Below are 23,934 nucleotides of genomic sequence, written 5' to 3'. Positions count from 1 at the left end.
GCCAGAATCCTTCTTTTTCTTCAGAGATGAGATGTCTCCTTCTCTGTGGTGCCTATCTTGATCTCCCTGAGCCACGTGTTCCCTTACTCTTCAGATTTTCGTAGAGCATTTTGGATTTCTCATTTGCTCTCATCACACTATACCTTAATTAATTTGTGCCATTTCCTGGAGTCTCTGAAGGGGGTTGGGGTGTGCACTGTACCACCTAGCTGCCCTTTATCAGGTGAGAGCACCTCTATTGAACCAAATCCTCAAAGGCATTAATTTATGTGTAAAAGTCCTTAATCTTTGGCATAAGCAAAATGCTTCCAGCCATTGGTTGATGAGATACTGCCACATAGGAAGCAGATTGGGGTTGTCTGAGGAGCTGACCACACTTCTTCTCTATTCTGCCCCAGCCCCCTTCATTATCCCTTCCATGCTCCCTGTCAGCAGAGAAATCTTACCTCCTCTCCTTTACTGGAGAAAATCCAAGACATCTGTCAGGATCTCCCTCTTCTCCTTTATTCCATACCTCAAAACCTCTCTGTATCAGACTTCTATTCTCTTACCATTTGTGCTAGTTTCTGATAATGTGGTGGCCTTTATCCTTGCCAAGGTCAATCCCTTTACTTGTACCCTTGAACTCATCCCTTCCTAAATTCCTTTACAACTTGTCCTCTTCACTCTCTTTTTCTAAAGTATAGTCTCTCATTTCCTCTGACTTCTTGCCTTTTGTCTGGAAACATGATCAGGACTCCCTCATCCTTAAAAAGAAAGAAATAGAAATTTTCATTTAGCCCCCTCAAACTATTGTCTTCTATCTCCATTTTATAAACTAGAAATAAATAAATAAACTAGAAAAAGCCATATTTTATTTCAATCACTCATCTCTCTACTTTTCATCTCCTTGTAATCTGATTCTCCTTCTACCTATCTGACTGTTCCTTCTGAGTCTCTTTTTCTGGATTCTCATTCAGATCATTCCCTTTAACCACATGTGTCTGTCAAGGCTCAGTCCTGGGCTTTCTTCTCTTCTCTCTCTACACTGCATCACTTGTTCATCACAACACCTTCCATAGATTGAATTACTGTCGCTATGCCAACAATTCTCTAATCTACCTATCCTAAATTATGGCTCTCAGGACTGAGCATGATACACTAGATAAGTCATGAGTAGGTTAGAGAACAGAGGAACCTTCTTATTCCTGAAACTTACACCGCACTACTTTCATTTGCATTCACTATTTTGGCTGCCACTTCTTTGAGCTTGGAGTTCACTGAAACTCATCTTTTCAGATAAGATGTTTAACTTTGCCTCCCCCATCTTGTGTTTGTGAAACTGATATTTTAAACTCAAGTGTAAGATTTGCAATTATCCCTATTGAATTTCATCTTCTTGGATTCAGCCTAATGCTTTAGTCTATCAGGATCTTCCTCAATCCTGACTCTTTCATTCAGTGTATTAACCATACCTCTTATCTTTGTGTCATCTGAAAAAAAAATCTGTAAGGATATCATCTATTCCTTTATCCAATACAGTTATAAAATGTTAAACAGTACAGAGCCAAGCACACAAATCCCTGGGACACTCCACTACATGTTTCTTGAGAAAGTTGGCATTGGACCATCAATGCCTTCTCTTAAGTTCTGGCATTTAATTGGCTCTAACTTCATCCGATGGTACTTTTAGCTAGACCTTATATCCCTTTCTTTCCTTTAAGAACACTAAGAGGTACTTTATAGATAAACTGTAGCCACAGCATTCTCCCAAGCCACCAGCATGGCAGTCCTCTCCAAAAAAGAAGAAAGATTACTTTACTCTGTATCACCACCTCTTTCCTTGATAAATAAATGTTCACTAGCCCTCTCTTTAATGATCCATTTTAGACTTTTCCCATGCAGAATCTATACTTTTTCCCATTTTATTCAAATCAGGGCAACATTGGCCCTGCTCTAGTTATATGGTACTTTTCCTGTTCTCCATGATCTTTAAATGCCACTATCAATTACTTAGCAATCACATTTGAGTTGAGGGTACCTAGGGTTCTTACTAGTCGTTTACTTACCTTGAATCTAAACTTGCTAATCATTTGTGTTAGGTTTCCCCTTAGTCCAAGAAGCACTCTTCCTGGAAGACAAGATGGAAGTAAAATTATACTTGAGCACCCCCCTTCCATTCTTTTGACAGTTATCTTAATTTCTTCTACTCTGAACAGTGGTTTTATGCATTCTTCAATCCTCTTCCTTTCCCCAATATAGGTTAAAATCAAAACAGGAGCAATGTTTTTTGTTGGTCTTAGCTTTCTACACCACCACCACTCGGTTTTAGCTTTAGCATTTGTGATAGTCTTCTTATATATTACCATCCATGCTACCTTAACCGCCCTATTTCCTGCCCTTGCTTCCATCTTCATTATGTATATTTCAAACAAGTACAATTTTTTTCTCCCTATCACACTTATTTCTGGTTTTGTTTTGCTTGTTTTTTTTAAGAAAGGATATTGATAAGAAAAACCCTAAATTTGACTGGAACTGTAATTATGGGTTTAGTGGTGTTTGTTCTATAAAGTAATTAAAATTTTGTAACTATTTACTTCTCATATGTGCATATTTTTTACAGTTTTAAAAAAATAAATAATGGGTAATTTAAAAAATTGTTTTAAGACATTCAAACTTCAAAATTAATCCTCAAATCCATGATTTCTGATTATTCTGTTTAGGAGTGGCCAGTCAGTGGAGGGACCTGGAACATTGGGGCACAAACATATCCAGAAATTATTATTACAGGGTAAGTAAGTAGAAGATTATTAGTGAATTAATCAAGAATTTATTGACTATCTAGTGTATGTCTAGATTTGTGCTATGTATTGAAGGATACAAGAGAAGCAAGAGACAACAGTCCTTTCCGTTAAAGAGCTTACAATCTCATTGACAATAAAGCAGAAAGACACATCAAATGACTTTTAAGGCAGGCAGATGTCTTCTTCCTTCCCAGCTCAATGAGTTATTTCTCTTTGAGAAAAGGTACATGAACCAAGTTCAGGTGACATAATTCAGATAAATAATACTCAACAAGAGATAATCTCATAGCTTTCATAATTGATTGATTCTACATCCCATTAGATGGAGATAGTAAAATAGTCAAGTCCTGAACTTGGGGTCAAATGCCCATGAATACCTGCACATGCATGCATACACACACACACACACAATTTGCATATGTATGAATATGTGTAGAATATCTATATCTGTGTATTATATGCATATGTGAGTATGTACTACATAGAGGAAGGAAAGTGAGAGAGACATGACCTCTCACTTCCTTGCCCCCAGTTCAGCATAATCACTGTCATAGGGACATGGTTCTAGTATACCCAAGGTGTTCTCTACCAATACACAAAAGAACCCATAAAGCTACTGTACAGACTAACAAAGTGAACCACAGGAGAAGGTCCCATCTCCCCAAAACACAAAGGGCAGGTACCTCCGTAGACAGGATTGCCTTTAGGCTTAACCCCTTTCTTTCACAAATCCATTTCGCATCAACCAGCTGCCCCTCTCAGCCTCTGAAGATTCTTATTCCTCCCTCCCAGGATACTTCCTTGCAGAACTGTAGTCAGCTGCTGCCATCTACTGGAGTTACTTTCTGCTGTTGAGGTTCCTTCTTCCTCAGTGGAACTTTTATTAAACTCTCTATGTCTGGAGCCAGTTGGCACATTTGAGCTCTTTTCTGAGGCCCAGAGCTAGCCCCTTCTGGCACAGAAAACAACCTCTTAGCCCAGCAATCTTGATCTGCTTTATTGGGAGTTATCTGGGTCTTTATTGATATTTAGGTTAAAGCAAGTAAATCATTCACATCTCTCCTTGTTTCTCTGGCATCCAGCAAGAGGTCAATGCATATTACTTCAAAGCTTTGACAAGTTTCAATATTTGTGTGCGCACGTGCGTGCACATGTGTATAGATAGATACAGACAGACAGACAGATAGATATGTAGAATTGTCTACATAAAGAAGACGATTGGGTCCATGAGATCAGATATTACGAAAGGAGAAACCTTAAACATAAAAGAGAAGAAATCTTAGGCCACATCCTTGAGGGGAACACTCATACTTAAAGGTTAGAAGATATGTGATGATTCAGCAAAGGAAACTGAAACAAATGGTCAAACAAGGAGGCAATCCTGGGGGACCTCATATGGCATGATCCTCAGAAATTTTACCATTCTACTTTCCCTTTTCAGGACACTTTCCTGCTTATCAATGGCTAGTATTCTGTATCTAGTTCTTTCATAAGCATAGCAAAGGGGGACTATCACCTCGCTTCTGCATGCTGTGCCTCTCCTAATGCAGCCTAAAATTCCTTTTTTTTAGCTTCCATATTTCATTCATAACTCCTAAAGCACAAGTCTGACTGTCACTCTCCAGTTTAAAAATCTGTTGCCTCTAGAAGTATCTCTCCTCAGTCTGGTGCTTAAACAAACTCCTCCATCTGGCATTTTAAAAATTCACCAATCCTGTCCCTACTTTTTTTTTTAGAATCTCACTTTTTTGTTGAAGGATGCAGTGATTAAATTCCTGATTCTCATCAAAATAACAAAATTAAAAATAAAAACATTGCCAATCATCACATCTACCTTTTGTATAAAGAGAATTGATTATTGGAGAAAATCATCCAAAAATGGTCTAGAATGTTCAATGTTATGTCTGTCATGCCTATAAAAGACCCCTGGGTATTCTACCAACTGGATTTAATGTACCTCTTCTGTATTGACTTTATATTCCAGCCAAATTGCCTATTGGCTATTCCATAAACTTAGCCTTTTATCTCTCATCTCTTATGCCTTTGCAGAGGCTGTCCCTCATTTCTGAAATTCACTGTCTCCTTCATTCTTTCTTACCTCAGATCAGAGGTCATCTGCTGTTGAAAGCGCTTCTGGCACACCTGGATTGTAGTTCTCACTATTTGATCAAACTGTTGTATCTGTGTGTAGTAAACTCTCTGAAGGCAAGAATGGCATTTTTCTCTTTGTATGACTCAATAGAACAGAGCCTTGTAACCGAGGGAAGTATAATAAATGTTATTGAGCCTTTGCACCATTAAAGCTCCCAGGTCTTTGTGAGATGATGAACTCCTGTCTAGCCATATCTTTTCCCAAATTTCAGTCATCAGGCTGAAAAAAAGTGCTGGACTGGAAGTCAGGAGACATGGGTTCTAGTCACTGCTCTTACACTAAGTTTGGGCTTATGTTTTCCACTTTGTAAACATGAGGTAGTTGGAAAGATGGTCTCAAAAGTCCCTTTTAAGAAAGTTTTTTTAAAGATCCCTTTTTTATTAGTTAATTAATTTGTTTTTAGTTTTCAGTATTCACTTCCATAAGTTTTAAGCTTTCTCCTCCTCCCTCCCCCAGGCAGCATGCAATCTGATATAGGCTATACACATTAGTCATGCTGCATAGCAAAATTATATCAAATGGAAGACACTATGAGAAAGAAAAACAAAAGAAAACAAAAAAGAAAAGAGTCTGCTTTGCTCTGCCTTCAGACTCCATAGTTCTTTCTCTGGATGTGGATGGCATTTTCCATCATGAGTCCTTTGGAATTGTTTTAAGTCCTTGCATTACCAAGAAAGGCTTAGTCTATCAAAATCAGTCCTCGCACACTGTGGCTCTTACTGTGTACAATGTTCTCTTGGCTCTGCTCACTTCACTCAGCATCAGTTCATATAAGTCTGAGGTTCTTCTGAAGTCTGCCTGCTCATCATTTCTTGTAGCACAATAGTATTCCATTACATTCATATACCACACCTTGTTCAGCCATTCCCCATTTGATGGGCATCCTCTCGATTTCCAGTTCTTGGCCACCACAAAAAGAGAGCTGCTATAAATATTTTTGTACATGTGGGTCCTTTTCCCATTTTTATGATCTCCTTGGGATACAAACCTAGAAGCAGTATTGCTGATTAAAGGGGTATGCACATTTTTATAGCCCTTTGAGCATAGTTCCAAATTCCTCTCCAGAATGGTTGGATCAGTTCACAGTTCCACCAACAATGAATTAGTGTTCCAACTTTCCCACATCTTCTCCAACATTTATCATTTTCTTGTTTTGTCATGTTAGCAAATCTGATAGGTGTGATGTGGTACCTCAAAGTTGTTTTGATTTGCATCTCTCTAATCAATAGGGATTTAGAACATTTTTATATGACTATAGATAGCTTTAATTTCTCCCTCTGAAAACTGCCTGTTCATATCCTTTGACCATTTATTATTTGGGGAATCAAAGGTCCTTTTTAGCTCTACCTTAGGAGATTTGGACCCCATTTAACTTTACATCATTTCAGCCTCAATTTCAGTACAGTTTTATAAGGCTTCCTCTGTGACCTTGGGCAAATCACTTAACCTCTCTTAGGTCTCATTTTCTTCCTCTGTAAAATGGAATTATATTAGATGAGCATCAAGGCCCTTCCCAGCTCTAACATTACACTCAGATGGATTTTTGTTTCTTTTGGAGAGAGGTGACTTCAAGTCTCCTTTCAACCCTCTCCCCAAAGCATCTCTTTGCATAAGGGTTAACGTGCCACCCTCCCCTTGCCCCAGCAACCCACCCTGATAATCAGCATTTTTCCAGGCCAAATGTGAAAAACCAGTGCCCTAGTTATTGAAAATTATTAGTTAAAATAAGAAGCTACCAATCGGCCTGCTTCCTTGGGGAAAGAGAGGTTGGGCAGCCTCCCCAGTAACAGCTTTGTGATATGTCTCTCCCATGTGTCAGTGCTCCACACTTCCCCATTAAAGTTGCCTTCTGTGCTTATTTTGGCCTGATTGACATCAAGCACCTATCCAATCTTTACATTTTCCCTAATAAATTTCAGCATTTTGGACTAGATAATTTCTAAAGTACTACCCTAGGCCTAGTGTTCTAGCCTGTGTAGATCTTTTAGGCTCCTTTATTGTTCAGAGTATTAATTATCTCTCCTCCCTTTGAATCATTTGCATATTTGATAAACATATCACATATACCTTTGTCCAAGTCATTTATAAGAATTTTTGAAGTGCACAAGACTAAGTACAAATCCCTGAGACTTTCCATTAAAGCCTCCCTGTCTCTTCATGTTAAAATTTAGTTAAATTTGCATTCTCCATACCAGCTCTAAGTATCTTTGGGTTATTTGACAGTTCCCACTGTATTTCAAGCACTACGTTATGATCCATACTCAGACTTGGCTTGCCTGCTTAAAGTCTGTCAACAAAAGCAAAAGACTTCTCTGGTCCCTTGAAAGGTTTTTTAAAAATGCTCATTTTTAGGAATTGGCATCTATGAAAACTGTCAGCTTATAAAGTCTTATTTTTCAAGTGCAATTACCCTTTGCTATCCATTCCTGACAGTTGGAGACATACTCATGTAAATTTGCCCTTCTCAACCTAGAATAATGTTAACTGCATTATTGAGAGGCAGTGTAGGATAGTAGAGAGAGTACTAGCTGTGGAGACAGGAAGACCTAGGGGCTAGCTCCTATCAGCACCCTGAAGTTCATTCACTCTTGGTGTTTCCTTTGAATCTTAATTCTTCACTTACCATGTTTGCTATTATGTGGAGTTAAATATTTAACACAAACAAGACCTTGTTATTATATAGAAAAAGCACGGGGTTGTCAGAAGATCCACATTTGGGATTTGGCTCTAGTATGTACCATTCTCATGACCTTGACCAAGTAGTTTTGCCTCTCTGGATCTTCATTTCTTCATTGAAAAAAATGAAGATATTTACTCATAGATCACACAGAATGGTTGTGAGTTTAAGTGATGCAGTGTATAAAAAATGCTTTGTAAATCCCAAAGCATCACATAAATGTGTGTCACAATCCAAATTGTTGAGCTTTTAATTAATAACTACAGCATGCAAGATATCGTTGTCAACCTTGTTCACAGCAAAGAACCATCAAGTTAATTTCCTAGGTGCCTTTGGAACTCAAAAGAAAAGAGAACAGGGGAGAAAAACAACCTTAAGATCTAGCAAACTTTTTTCATCCTCCAGTTTTAGCAAACTCAAACTCACAGTCCCATAATTTGTCCTATTTCTTTATGATTCTTGGAGTAGTAGAAGCTCATGAAAATGCATAACCTAAAGCTCCAGGTACCACCTTTTCTCAGTTACATACTCCCCTTCCATATGTTACACTTCTTCTGTTCCTCTAGGAACATGGATTGAATATTCCCCAGGTATAGATAAGAATTTTGTTGTGATTTCTTTAGAAAAAATATTCAAAATCATTTTTAGCTACATTTTAAACTAGAGAGTTAAGAATTCCTAAGCCCCTCTCTCAAACCTGTTTCCAAGATTTATATGAGATTTTTTTTTCCATCTTCTAGCTGCCATCTCCTTCCCTGATATGTCAATTATCAGCCATAAGCCTCACATTTCTTTGATGTCACTTTATCTTTCAAGTTCCTATGCTACTAGTCTGTTAAGATATCCAAAAACATTGTTTTGCCCAGCTCAGTCCTATTATATATCCAGAACTCTGTAAAAAATCGATTTTAAGCTTTCATCACCTGAATTTTGTTTGTTTAGCAGTCTATTTTCCACAAATAACAGCATTGCTTTCAAGCTTATAAACTTATAATGTTTTTTCAGTGGAAGTTGTTTTAAAGTAACCAGCAAACAGTGTTTGAATATATTCTGTTTTAGAAAATTAGCTAGCAAGAAATGTAATCAGCTACTAATTTTTATGTTTTCAAACCAATGTGCTGGTAATTGAACTTTGATTACGCTGCGGAAGTGTAGACCTTTGGCCTGATATGTTGGTGTGCTTTTCACTGAATATTTGAGTTTTGATTCAATTTTCTTTGTTCAACTTTATTTATACTTTTATTTGGTATATGATTAATCAGTCAACACACAATTGGGGACTGGTAAAGTAATGCCTTAGGTGTTATGGGAGATATTAATGAAAAAGAATGCATTTTCTTTGTATTTAAGGAACTTATGTTATAATTGGGGACATAGTACTCACATGCATATACCAATAAAAGAATTTACAATTGAATACTAAATAGTGTGGTACAGACACTAATTGATACAGAGTACAAAGAAGGGAATCTTCTAGACAGAGCGGCGCTTAAGTTATACTTCATTGAGGTTGTCACAGTTGATCTAGTCCTGGACAAATGATTTAGAATTTGCTCAAATGAAAAGGCAAAAAGATGTCCTTTCTGATCAGAACTATCTAATCAAAAGCATGGAAGTAGTAATTTTCTTAATGTATTCAAGAGATACTGAAGATTCCAGTCTGGCTGAAGAGAGGTATTCAAGTGAAAAGGCATGGGAAAGGAATATTGAAAGGAACATCAAAATCAGACTGTGAAAGACCTTGAATTACAGTCTGGATGTGATCCTAGGGGTGATGAAGAGCCATAAAAAGTTTTTGAATATGGGAATGATGTACTCAAAGAGGCTTTGGGGAAATGAATTTACCAGTTAATGCAGAATTAATTGGAACAGGAGGAGACTGGAGGGAGAGAAACTAATTAGGTAAGTGGTTGTTTCAATAATCCAGAGATGGAGTGATGAAAACCTAGACAAGGATGTAAGGGGCACTATGAAGCAAGAATACAGAAGTTTGGCACTGTTCAGATATAGCCTTACAATTTACATTTCTTCAGATTTGTATTTGGTGAGAAACTACATATAAATACTTGGACTCAATTCCCTGGCAGGTTCTCTAATGAGCCACATGGCTCCCAGAAAAGAGAAACCACATGATCCCAGAGTAAGAAGGAATCATGTGACTCTCGAGAAAACCAATGCTTAACATAATGCCTGTTCCTAGTAGTCAGCACTTTTTTTAATTGAACTAGTTTTGTTTGATGACATGGCTAAAGTCAAATGGTTGATTCAATGAATTATTTTTGGATGATTTGGTAGTATATAGACATGGCCTATATAGAGTGTCCCAAAAATCTTAGAATGTATATAGTTTCCTCTCCTTATATAAGTAGTCAATTAACATTTCAAATAGAATGAAATTACTTTTTATAAATTGAGTCTTGGGGGAGGAGCCAAGATGGCAGAGTAGAAAGATACACATATGCTAGCTCCAAGCCCACAGCCCATAAAATACCTGTAAAGAAGAGCTCCCAACAAATTTTGGAGCAGCGGAAGCCACAGAACAATGGAGTAGATGAGATTTCTGTTCCAGAGAGACCTGAAAAACTGACGCGAAAGGTCCGTCGCACACTGGACCTGGAGCAGAACCCAGCCCTGCCTTGGCCACGTGGCACCAAGAAGAGCAGATCCGAGCAGGTTTCAGGGACAGAATCTCCAGCAGCAGCACAAATCCTTCCACCCACAGGCACCAAAGGTCAGTGAGGGGTCTTTTCAGCTTCGAGAGGGGAGCAGGGTGTCTCCATAACTCAGGCCCCCTCAGGAGGCAGCAGCAGAGGCAGCCTTGGACAGAAGCTCCCAAAGCAGGCAGGAACTCACATCCATTGTTGAAGGTCTCCACATAAACCCCGTGAGGGAACTGAGCCCCATGTGGCAGCCCTGCCCCCACCTGAGCACCTAAACTTAATCTCACACTGAATAGCAGCCTCGCCCCGCCAAAAGCCCTGAGGCTGGGAGGCAGCATTTGAATCTCAGCCTCCAAGCACTAGCTGGGTGGAGCTGGAGGCCAGGTGGGTGTGGAGAAGAAACTCAGAAGTTAAGTCACTGGCTGGGAAAATGCCGAGAAAAGGGGAAAAAAATAAGACCATAGAAGGCTACTTTCTTGGTGAACAGATATCTCCTCCCATCCTTTCAGATGAGGAATAACAATGCTTACCAATCAAGGAAAGACATAGAAGTCAAGGCTTCTGTATCCCAAACATCCAAAATAAACATTCAATGGGCTCAGGCCATGGAAGAGCTCAAAAAGGATTTTGAAAATCAAATTAGAGAGGTGGAGGAAAAACTGGGAAGAGAAATGAGAGAGATGCAAGAAAAGCATGAAAAGTAGGTCAACACCTTGCTAAAGGAGACCCAAAAAAATGCTGAAGAAAATAACACCTTGAAAAATAGGCTAACTCAATTGGCAAAAGAGGTTCAAAAAGCCAATGAGGAGAAGAATGCTTTCAAAAGCAGAATTAGCCAAAGGGAAAAGGAGGTCCAAAAGCTCAGTGAAGAAAATAGTTCTTTCAAAATTAGAATGGAATCAGATGGAGGCTAATGACTTTATGAGAAACCAAGAAATCACAAAACAAAACCAAAAGAATGAAAAAATGGAAGACAATGTGAAATATCTCATTGGAAAAACAACTGACCTGGAAAATAGATCCAGGAGAGACAATTTAAAAATTATGGGCCTACCTGAAAGCCATGATCAAAAAAAGAGCCTAGACATCATCTTTCATGAAATTATCAAGGAAAACTGCCTTGAGATTCTAGAACCAGAGGGCAAAATAAGTATTCAAGGAATCCACCAATCACCTCCTGAAAGAGACCCAAAAAGAGAAACTCCTAGGAACATTGTGGCCAAATTCCAGAGTTCCCTGGTCAAGGAGAAAATATTACAAGCAGCTAGAAAGAAACAATTCAAGTATTGTGGAAATACAATCAGGATAATACAAGATCTAGCAGCTTCTACATTAAGGGTTAGAAGGGCATGGAATAGGATATTTCAGAAGTCAAAGGAACTAGGACTAAAACCAAGAATCACCTTCCCAGCAAAGCTGAGTATAATACTTCAGGGGGAAAATGGTCTTTCAATGAAATAGAGGACTTTCAAGCATTCTTGATGAAAAGACCAGAGCTGAAAAGAAAATTTGACTTTCAAACACAAGAATCAAGAGAAGCATGAAAAGATAAACAGCAAGGAGAAGTTATAAGGGATTTTACTAAAGTTGAACTGTTTACATTCCTACATGGAAAGACAATATTTGTAACTCTTGAAACTTTTCAGTATCTGGGTAGTTGGTGGGATTACATACACATGCACACACACACAGAGACAGAGAACACAGAGTGAATGGAATAGGTCTTTAATGGAATATCTTTAAAAAATGAAATTAAGCGGTGAGAGAGAAATATATTGGGAGGAGAAAGGGAGAAATGGAATGGGGCAAATTATCTCTCATAAAAGAGGCAAGCAAAAGACTTTATAGTGGAGGGAAAAAGACGGGAGGTGAGAGAAAAACATGAAGTTTACTCTCATCACATTCGACTAAAGGAAGGAATAAAATGCACACTCATTTTGGTATGAAAACCTATCTTACAATACAGGAAAGTGGGGGAGAAGGGGATAAGCAGGGTTGGGGGATGATGGAAGGGAGGGCAATGAAAGAAGGGAGCAATTTGAAGTCAACACTCTTGGGGAGGGACAAGATGAAAAGAGAGAATAGAAGCAATGGGGGGGCAGGATAGGAAGGAGGGAAATATAGTTAGTCTTACACAACACAACTGTCATGGAAGTCATTTGCAAAATTACACAGACATGGCCTGTATTGAATTGCTTGCCTTCCCAAAGGGAATGGGTGGGGAGGGAGGGATGAAGAGAAGTTGGAACTCAAAGTTTTAGGAACAACTGTCAAGTACTGTTCTTGCTACTAGGAAATAAGAAATACAGGTAAAGGGGTATAGAAAGTTATCTGGCCCTACAGGACCAAAGAGAAGATGGGGACAAGGGAAGGGAGGGATGATAGAAGAGAGGGCAGATTGGTGATAGGGGCAACCAGAATGCTCGGTGTTTTGGGGTGGAAGGAGGGGACAAATGGGGAGAAAATTTGGAACCCAAAATTTTGTGAAAATGAATGTTAAAAGTTAAATAAATAAATTTAATTTTAAAAAATTGAGTCTTAAATTTATTCCAGATACTGTGTTAAAGTGGCATAATGATCAGAAGTTTGCATGAGTTCATTCAATGTATTTTTCACTAAACATTGAGACAATTTTAAAAGAAATGATACAATACTATTACAGTATCATATCATTATTACTGATCACTTGCGCATTTACTTCAATAAATGATAATGATTGAACATTACTCATGTGATAGGACATTTACTCTCAGATAAAACAGTGTATCTATGTATTAGTCTTTACTATGGATCAAAGCCTATTGCAGTGGATGAAAATTTTCGTATAGTAAACTTAAAGAACATTACTAATTCTTTGTATTTGTTGAATTATATTGTATAATTTGAAATAAGTAGAATATTAGGGATGGATGGACTTCAGATAGGCTGAAAGAAAATGCTAAAAAAAAAAGAATATTTTTTTAGATTTATTAATTTGTTTGGTTTTTCCTTGTCAAAATCTAAGGGTATATGGTGGAAGTTTGTTCTTTTTCCTTGTTTGTTTGATTATTTGCTTTTGTTGATGGTTTTAATTTTATTTTAAATTTATAACAAAAAATTCAGAAAATAAGTGGGATCTTGAGAAGACTTATATGAACTGATGGCAAGTAAAGGGAGAAAAACATGGACAGTTTACATAATAACAACAACATTAGAAATACAAACAACTTTTAAAAATAGGAACTCTAGGGGTACCCAGGTGGCACAGTGGATAGAGCATCAGTTTTGGAGTCTGGAGGGCTTGAGTTCAAATGTGGCCTCAGAAATTTATTACCTGTGTGACCATGGGCAAGCCACTTAACCCTGATTGCCTCCTCCTCCCAGATTCTCCCCAAAAGATATAGTAATTCTGATCAATACAGGGATCAGCTATGATTCTGGAAGACTCATTAGGAAACATGCCTTTTGACAGAGGGATGATGGACTCAGAGTACTGATAAAGACATTCTTTTTTGGACATGGACAAAAAGAGAATTTGTTCTGCTTAGCTATGTATGTTTGTAACAGGTTTTGCTTTTCTTTATTTCTCAACAAGGGAAAGGAAAATAGAGAAGGTAAATTTTGATTTATTAGAAAAATATAATTTAATTTTACAAATAAAGTAAATAAGTGGGATGTAGTTTGGGGATTGGATTTTTTTTTTTTGCTCTAAAGAGATTTTCATTATAATGGTATTTATGTAACAGGATCTGACTGATAATATCAGGATTTTCAACAATGATTAGGCATTTTAATTTGATCGTGTTTTAATTGATGTTTAATTTCTCTCTCTTTCTAGTCATGCAGATGGATCAATAAAGTTTTGGGATGCTTCTGCAAGTAAGTTTTAATCTTATTTTTTTATTGCATAAAACAGATTATAGCATTAATATTTTATGTGAAATTTAACCTCCCATTTCATGGATTTTTTTGCTACAGTTTCTAAGATTTAATACATTATGGGAAATGATTCAATTTAATGTTTTTCAAAGTGCTATGCGTTTTCATTTTTATGTACAAAGGGCATACTGAATTGTCATCTTATCTCTACTTCCTTCCTCATTTCTATCCAAGCTTTAAAAAATATTTTTTTACAGTTTTCTTTTTTTCCAAATAAATTGAACTAAATCAGCAAACAAATTGTAATCAACAGATATTTATTGCATTCATCTTCAACAAGCATTTACTAAGTATGTGCTATGCATAAGACATTGTGCACCCTGCAAAGCAGTAGGGATTTTTTAAAAAATCAGATCCTTGAGTTTATTGGTACAGGGAGCTCTCAAGAAGGAAACTTTCTCTGTTGATGCAGAGTAATAACTCTCATTCCATCTTTTATCCCCTTTGCTACCTGACTATTCCATAGGGCACATTTGTGTTTCTCTGATTCCCAACTTCTCTACTTCTTTTGAAACCCATTTCTTCATCTAGCCCTTAGAAATTTTCCTTATATTCTTATACTTAACTTCTAAAATCTTTTTTTTTTCACTTTTTTCATGGCAACCCATGTGATTACATTAGCAATCTGCTTAAACAATATTTTCCCCCTCTACAACTGCTAGACAGACATAAGTCTTGTGAGTATGTAACAGTTAGGAGGGGGTGGTGCTATACTTCTAATCCTAATGAATTGACCACTTGCAAGATGTTTGTGAAATTGAATAGTACCTACAAGTGACGTCTTCAAAGGAATGACAATAAAGGAGCAAGTTGTGGTGGTCATAGTTTCTTTTGAGGAGAAATTACATTGGCACTGTGATTGGATAAAGAAGATTGGAGCAGCGGGTAGAAAGTTTTGACAATCAATTAAAGGCATTTGAATTTGATATAACTAGTAATATGGTTTCATTGTACATTCTTGAATGAGAGAGTAACAAGAAAATTGCTTTTGAGGAATTCTACTTTTGCTGTTATATTTAAGATGAATTAGATCAGACTAAAATCATTAAATGGCTTCTGCAGCTGTCGCAGCCTGAGTAGTAGATTGTTGACTTTCTACAGAATCTAAGAGATTCTGCTGATAAAGAATTAATAGGACTTGGTGATGGATTGAATGCAGGAATCAAAGGAATTAAGAACTCCAGGTTTTTAAGCTTGTTGAGCCAAAAAGATTGTGTTACCATTGTCAGGGATGTGGAAATTAGGAAGGAGTATAGATAGCTTCATTTTTACATATCAGGTGTAGAGCAGATGTCCTATAGATATGTTTAGCAACTGGCCGTGACACCTTTTTAAGTTTTATTTACATTACTAACATTTTTTCATCACTCTCTTAAGTCTAGCCAGTCAGTAAAACAATGAATCAAGCCATGATTTGTAGCATTTGCTGGTTTCTGAGATGTGAATGTTCCTGCTGAAAATTTGACAGTCTTCTCTTCAGTTAATAGGAACTAACTCCATCACACCCTGATCCCAGAACAGTCTCTCCAACACTGGCCATAGCTTCTTTAAAAGCCACAGACAAGTGATACTGGAGAGGGAGTCTTAAGTACCCTGACTGGATCTGGTCACTAAAGTACTCTCTCATTACCCCCATCACTCATCTCTTCTCATTTTAAGTCTACTCCATTTTTCCACTCCGTACAAATACTGCTGACTCTAGCATACCAAACTTGAAGTCATTCCTTCCTTTCCCAAGGAATCCACTACATAACTTGTCATATTCTTCTCTCCTTATCTCCTGCCTTCATACTAGATGACTTCACTTCAGTGGATTCACTGGTGCTCCCTCAGACTCACTAATCCCCCAGTTCCTCAGACTTCTTAAATCTCTTTCACTCCACCTAAACCACACATAAGAATGGTCACGCACTGGATCTCACACTTCCCCACAAGGAGTCTTCTTACTTCTTTAGAAAATCTGATACTTCTCTACCTGATATAACACCTAACCATGCCACCTCTTCATGTGCCTCATCGCTCCTAAACTTACTCTTTTCCCTTATCAAAATCTCCAGTCTCTCTTATTTCTCACTACTTCCTCATGCCATTACCTCTTTCCGCACTTCACTATAATTCCTTTCCAGTCTTAAACCAACAATAAGTCATTTCTACACCATCCTTTCCTTTCAAATCCCTCACGCCCTTGTAATATTTGCCCTTCATCTCTTGGCAAACTTCAGCCCTGGATTGCTTCCACCATCTGCGCTTTCTACTCCTATTCATGGAATCTTGATCAGAACTAGTGCAAGTTTCACCACCATGCTGCCTTGATAATCCCCTTTCCTTCATTATCTCAGTTTTTTGCAACTCTGTTATTATCTTTCCCTATCCAATTCCCCAAAATGGAAAAAAAGATAAATCTTGATATTATTGTTATAAATGAAACCAGAAGACCAAAAGAAGTTGCAGCTATGGAAGGATGGCCTTACAGGTTCTCTCTGAAGGAGCAAATAAAGAAGTAGAGTTGTTTTTAGCAGTAATCCAAAAAAATCACATATCATGAGATTGATTATCTCATATTGCAGTGTTCTGATAAGTATTGTCAAAAGATCACAATGAGAAGAATTGAATCTTTTATACCAAGATTTATTGCAGAGCATGTGGATGTAGAAATTCAGTTTCTTTTATAAGAAAATAAAAATTAGACCAAAATATAATTTTATTTGGTGATGTGCAAGAAAAAATGGGGCTAGGCTAGAATAACAAAAATATTATATGTGAAAGTATGATTCAGGTATAAGGAATGAGAGATGCCAAAGGTTTGTAGAATACACAGAAATCTCATGTTTGCATATCATGAATATCTTTTTTGGAGAAAAGAATTGGGACTTAGTAGACATGGCAAGTGACCAATAATATCACACAAAAACGTGAAATGTAGAGGCCAGTGAGGGATCATTTCTTAGGATATATCGGAAAATTAATGTTATCAAAGGTATGGAAAAAATATCAAATCTCTATTACTTTTTAAAAAATACAACAAAAGAATTTCAGTACTGACTGAATTATATGCCTACTTTCTCATCTATGCAAATTTCTTTGAGAATTATTTATGTATTAAGGATAATCTTGATTCAGGGTATTAGAATAGATCAGGCAAACTCTTAGATTGATATTTCATAGTAGACTGCCTCTTTACAATCAGAGTTATCTGAAATGTGTAAAGAATGTAAGATTCCACTGTGCTTATTGTTTGTTAAATATTTTTTAAAGCAAAATGTCATCCTATAGACGCTCTTCTACAGCAAGATATATGGCCTATGAATATATCAAAACTATACCAGATGTCTTAAAAAGAGACATGACTTCCTCTGATCACTATTATTGTCAAAGGATGAAAAAACAGTGAAATATATGCTTATCAAAGGTGCTTGCCATTGTAATGAGGGAGATCTAGCACAAGAATCCACATGAAAGAGAGACTCCTTATGGCTAGTGGGCTCTTTTGATTATTCTTTAAAGAAGGCCTTGTGTATTATAAGGGAAATATAGAAGCCTGCTCAACTGTATTTAACTGGCTTCTCACCTGTGATATAATAGGTGTGGGTTGCTTGTTAGGTAGCTTTCATTAAGCACAGATATTTCTAGCCAAATATTGTTGGAGGTTTCGGAAAAGGGGCAGAGTGGGAAGAAAGAGCCAGTTTACAGCAGATGAATTCAGTGACCTGCCCAAGGTCACATAGCTGGTAAATGGTGAAGCCAGCATTTAAATGTGGGTCTTCTGATTCTCAGTCCTGTGTTCTTTCTATCAAACTGCAGCTCTTTTTATCAAACTGCAGCTCATTCTTCTACAGTGGCTGCCACATGCTCTGGGCCCACCTTATAGTCACAAAAATGCCCCCATCTAACTAATGTTGCTGTCAAACTACATTATGCCATATGGCCCTTGATGCTACAGAATAATTGATGAGGAAGCTGGTGTCTTACAAGTGATAACTTGACGATATGTCCTTCAAAATTTCCCTTAAGCCACAAACTAAAGAGAAGGGTAAGAAAAAGAATTAACCATCAGTGGTTTTCCAATGTGCCCTGGTGCTGAAGTGATAGTGTTTCTTCTAAAGGGCAGAATCAAAGTATTTTCAACTGAATTCTACTGATATAAAATGATGGAGGGCAATTGGCACTAACTCATATGCCATGGAACCTTTACAGAATGATGACAAGGCTATTAAAATAGTTTTCCAGCACATTGTAAGTGTCTATCTTAAATACAGGTTTTAATCTATGCTTCAATGTTTTACAGTAACTTTACAGATGCTGTACAAGTTAAAAACATCAAAAGTATTTGAAAAACAGAAGATAGGAGATGGAAAACCAACATCTGAAATTGTAGAGGAGGACCCTTACGCCGTCCAGATGATTTACTGGTGTCCTGAAAGCAGGATATTCTGTGTAGCGGGTGTTTCTGCATATGTCATTGTTTACAAATTCAGCAGGCATGAAATTACTACTGAAGTAGTGGTAAGTCATTAAGAATGGAATTGTTACAGTCACAGTGACTGAAGAAACCAAATGCAATAGACTATATCATATTTTAAGCTGCTGTTTGTTGTGATTTTAAGACAGTAGCATTTTATTATTAGTTTTGTTCAATAAATGTTGAATTTGTTCAAAAAAGGTGTAATGTAAAGGTCATTAAATCTGGAACAATGATAATAATAGTTAACACTTGCATAGCACTTTAAATTTTGAAAAGCACTGTATAAATATTATTTCATTTTTTTCTCCAAAAACCCTGAAAGGTAGGTGTTATTATTATCCCATTTTACAGATGAGGAAACTGAGTCAAACAGACATTCAGAGACTGGTCTAGTGTTATAGAGCTAGCAAGAGTCTGAAGCTAGATTTGAACTCACGGTTTCCTGGATTCAAATACCAGCTGTTCAACTACTAGTAACTGAGGGCAAATCATAATTTCTCTAGGCCTCAGTTTCCTTATGTGCAAAATGAACCATATATTCTCCACTTATCACATCAGATTAGTCTGACTTAAGATCATGAAGAAACACTCAACATATCCTAGTTAAGGACTACTGAAAGATACAGTTGTAATTTAATTCTTTTGATGGGAATTACTTTAATAGTAAATTTCCATTTTCTACAAATTCATGTACTAAAAATGGTAATTTGCATGCTCCTTTTGAAAGTATTCTAAACCTGTTAAGTTTGCAGAACAAAAATGCAAACAAAATTCTATAGAAGCAAAAACCACTTAATTTTTAATTATTGATCGATTGAAATAATCCATTTGATAAACATATACTTGCCATGGGTTGTTACTCAGCTAAATTACTTATTGACTTTCCCAATGATGAATCTTGAATATATTCTACTAAATATAGGATTTGCTATCCGTAATATCAAATATAACTGAATTGAAATGTTTTAAAATGAGATTTTTAATTAAATTATAACATATGTTTATTTACTTAAGTCATTAGAGGTACGACTTCAGTATGATGTTGAGGATATCATTACTCCTGAGCCAGAAACAATTCCTCCGTTTCCAGATCCCTCCTCTCAGCTTCCTTCTTCGAAGAGTCTTTCAGGGAGTACCAGCACTGTAGCAAGCGAAGGAGGGACAAAAGACAGCATCCCTTGCCTCAGGTAAGACTCTCTTCTGAAGTTTTAAAATATTATGTAATAGTTCTAATAAAATTCTTTGAGATTAAGCAGTAACACTGTATGTTAAGGTCCATTTCAGTTGTCATACTTCATGGCAATAAAGCATAAATGGTAGTTCAGCAGCTAGTAGCCAGGTGATACAGTGCATAGAACGGCATCTGCAGTCAGGACAAGTCATCTTCCTGAGTTCAAACTTGGCCTCAGACTTTTACGATCTGTGTGACTCTGGGCAAGTCCCTTAACCCTGTTTTCCTCATTTCCTCATCTGTAAAATGATCTGGCAAAGGGAATGGCAAACCACTTCGTTATTTTTACCAGGAAAACCCCACATGGGGTCATGGAGAGTCAGATAGGACTAAAATGACTGAACAGCAGCAACAATTCATGTAAAATACTATGACTTTAGCTATCAAACTGTGCATTTCTGGGAGAGCAAAGGGAAAGATATGGCAGACTGGGAGACGGTTCTGAACCCCTTCTGGAGAAGCAACCTAGTCTTCCCACATCTCAATTAAAATGGACGAAAGATATTTGGAGGTGTTTCTCAGGAACTAATTTTAATATCTCATTCTCTTTAATTCTTATCTCTGACACCACCATCTCCTTCTCAAACTTCTTCTTTAAATATAGAAGGATTTTTAGGCAATGAGGCATTACAGGACGGGAAGCTACAAGAAAATTCTGTAAAAAAAAATTTGTTCACACTGTATTATCACATTGCAAGACAATATAGATAATATAAAAACACATTCACAGAGTTTCAGCTAATGAAGAGAATTAAAATTCTCATTGTGGTAATATATATTTAACACATATTGCTTCTCTAAATCTCCTAATCCTTTGTTTTTATGCACTTATTTAACTGATACACCTTTCTGCTTTGAATTATTTACCTTCATTTAATTGACTTCCATTTGAATAATAACATGAAGAAAAAGAAGGAAGTGATAACCATACTGGAGATTCTCCTTAGAAGTACCACTTGTCATCAATCACCAAGCATTTATTAAGCGGTTACTATGTTCCAGGCCCTGTACTAAAGCACTGTCAATATTGCCTCTGTGCACATTAAGAGAATTAAAGAATGTTAATGTCTGAAGGACTTTTGAGGCCATCAAGCCCAACCTTTCCCCAGAGCAAGGGACACCTCTTCAGCAACCATGGCACGTTGAAGTCTTGCAGTGACAGTGGAATCACTGTCTCACAAGACAGCTCATTTCAATTTGGGAAACACTTGAGTTAAAAAACTGTTAAAGTTAGGCTGAAATATCTCTGTTTATAACTTTCAGTCATTGATCCTGACTGGTTGCCCACTAGACCACAAAGTTGTGAGATCCAGTGCCTAGAATTTGGTGAATGACTCAACACACTGGAATTCATGAATGTAATGAAATATTACTGTGCCATCAGGGACAACAAATATGAAAATTTCTGAGAAACATGGAAAGATTTGTGACCTGGTTCAGAGTAAAATAAGCAGAACCAGGATAGGAGCATGTGCAATGCCTACAACAATGTAAAAAGAAAGAACAATAAATTGAAACTAAATGCTATGTAATTATAACCTAAGCAGAAAAAAAACACAACTCCCTCCTTTAGTCACAGAGTGGAGTGGGGAGGGAGGGAGGGGGGTTAGAGGAGGACTATGGATATGAAATGATGCATATATTGTAGATCTGATCAACATACTGGTTGGTTTTTCTGAACTTTTTTTTTCTTTTTAAATTTTTATTCTTAGAAGGGAAAGTTTGCTAAGTAGAGGCAGAAAGTTCGAGAGGTGGATGGATGGATGGATGGATGGATTCCAGAAACTGAACAAAATGCATCAAATGTGGGTTGTAATGTAGCATGGAAGAGCAAAACTTCTCCCTTGCACGGCAACCAAACTTCTGGTGATGAGGGTCTCTAATAGCTTGACTAGACCATGGAGAGTTCAGGTTTATGCTGTACCAGTATAACTTTCAGAAATATAGACTAACCTCCATGCCATGATGTACTATGTGAACAGGACGTCTATAGAAGAGTTCCGCTGCAAGGATTATATACATACATACATACACACACACACACACACACACACACACACACACACACACATATGCTTCTGTGGGCTAGCCTGGGAACTTACCATTAATTTGATTTGGGGGTTTTGTATGGGGAAATGTATTCTAGTCTGCTCAGTGAGAAAAATACATAGGCTCTCTGGACAGCTGCTATGAGGAGCGTGAAGAAAGGGATTGAAAGAGATTAAAGAGACTAAAGGACTAAAAAAGATACCTGAAGAGAGAGAGGGAATAGACTAGGAATTGGTAAGGGTGCTCTTGTGGTGACTGAGATGATAGGCAGACTTAATGGCCACTTCCTAACTCCTCTGCACTCCTTTTCCACCACCACTCCAAGACAGGATTCCAATCAATAAGATCCTAGTCTATACGTTTGTAATCTACTGTAGACACTAAGGCAATATTCTTCATCCCCTGTAAGAAAATGAGAAGGCACCAGAAGTACATCTCCCATTTTCCTCTTTCTTTCCTTTTCTTTCACTATCCAACCCACTTGGGAGAAAGAAATATGAGAATAGAGTCTTTTCTCCTTTACTTTGCTACCCCCAGCCTGTTGTAGCCACATTTATCAAGAAGAGAACTTAGTGGCTCAAGGAACACTTCTCATTCTCAGGAGACCTGAAAGGAAGCTTTTCCTTTCTCAGGTCAGTCATTCATTTGTCTGAATCATTTTTAGACGTGTGTGTAAGGCAAAATGTCTGTATTTATGGCATTCGTAAGAGGCCCTACTACAATCCTGAGACCCTCCCCTATGGCAGAAAAGAAAAGAGATGATCTGGGGGAGGCTGACTCTTTAACATCCCCCTCAAAAATGACAATAGGATACCCTCCCAAAGCAAAACTACCATAAATCCTCAAAAGAATTTTTTTTAAAAATTCACTCAAAGAAATGAGAAAACAAAAATTCTAACGTTGTGGGAAAAATAGATTTTTAGAACTGAAGCAAAAACACCAAAAAAAAATCAGTTTTTCAGAGTACACTAAAATAGATGATTGACACAATGAAGAGTTTAAAGGAAAAGTTGAAATTAACAAAATTGTAATGAAATAAGGAAAAAAGGAAGAAAATGATGATAAAATTCAAAAGTTTAAAAAAGTCTATGGCAAATATAAATAGTCTTCTCAGTGAATAATAGCTTTCATTTACAGAAGCTCAGAATGCCATACACAATAGGAGAATCCTCCTAAAAAGAACCCAGAAAATGACTTAATGAGAAAATTACTTGAATGTAATATCATCTAATGTGACAGATATGAAATGCAGAGCAAGAAAACAAAATTTAAGAATTAAAAGGCTTTCTGAAAGTTGTTGGTAGGGAAGGAATCTGGTCATACTTTATTTCAGGAAATTCTTTAGGAAAACTCAAAAATTTTGGGAAAGATAAAGAAAAAGACTGAAGATTCAGTGAATTTATAGGAAATGTAAAAAGGGAATCTCAGATGCAACTTACCCAGATATTTATCAGTGTTTTGTAACTGAATAACTATTGACTATCTCTGAACAGTCACTAGTAGGACAATTACAAACAATAACAGTATTGTTTTTATTAATATTTAGAAGCTTCATCTGGTCTTTTTTAAAATTTATTTATTTTTAGTTTTCAGCATTCACTTCTGCAAGATTTTGAGTTCCAGATTTTCTCCCCATGTCTCTTCTCCACCCATCCCAAGAAAGCATGCATTCTGATTACCACTTTCCCCAATCAGCCCTCCCTTCTATCACACCCCTCCCCACTTCTATCACCATCCTCTCTATTTTCTTGAAGGGCAAGATAGATTGCTATACCCCATTGCCTGTATGTCTTATTTTCCAGCTACATGTAAAAACAGTTTTTAACATTTATTTTTAAAACTTTGAGTTCCAACTTCTCTCCCTTCCTCCCTCCCCACTTATCCCCACTGAGAAGGCAAACAATTCAATATAGCGTAAACATGCATAGTCATGCAAAATACTTCCATAACAGTTATGTTGTGAAAGACTAACTACATTTCCCTCCATCCTGTCCTGCCTCCC

At 37.0% G+C, this 23,934-nt stretch overlaps 1 protein-coding gene across 9 annotated transcripts in view; it reads left to right on the top strand.

Annotated features, from left to right (window-relative positions):
* The window catches only part of STXBP5L (syntaxin binding protein 5L), a 419,013-nt gene that overhangs the window by 268,310 nt on the left and 126,769 nt on the right, over positions 1 to 23,934 (top strand). For all 9 annotated transcript variants that reach the window (XM_072613876.1, XM_072613875.1, XM_072613874.1 and 6 more), the window contains 4 exons: positions 2,703 to 2,770; positions 14,090 to 14,130; positions 18,476 to 18,693; positions 19,667 to 19,839. In XM_072613876.1, coding sequence (XP_072469977.1) covers positions 2,703 to 2,770; positions 14,090 to 14,130; positions 18,476 to 18,693; positions 19,667 to 19,839 — 500 coding nt within the window. The remainder of the gene's footprint in view (positions 1 to 2,702; positions 2,771 to 14,089; positions 14,131 to 18,475; positions 18,694 to 19,666; positions 19,840 to 23,934) is intronic.

The sequence above is a fragment of the Notamacropus eugenii genome, chromosome 5 (genome assembly GCF_028372415.1).
Source record: "Notamacropus eugenii isolate mMacEug1 chromosome 5, mMacEug1.pri_v2, whole genome shotgun sequence".
NCBI classification, from domain to species: domain Eukaryota; kingdom Metazoa; phylum Chordata; class Mammalia; order Diprotodontia; family Macropodidae; genus Notamacropus; species Notamacropus eugenii.
Note: the sequence above shows the minus strand (reverse complement) of the source record. Positions and strands in the feature narration are given on the sequence as shown.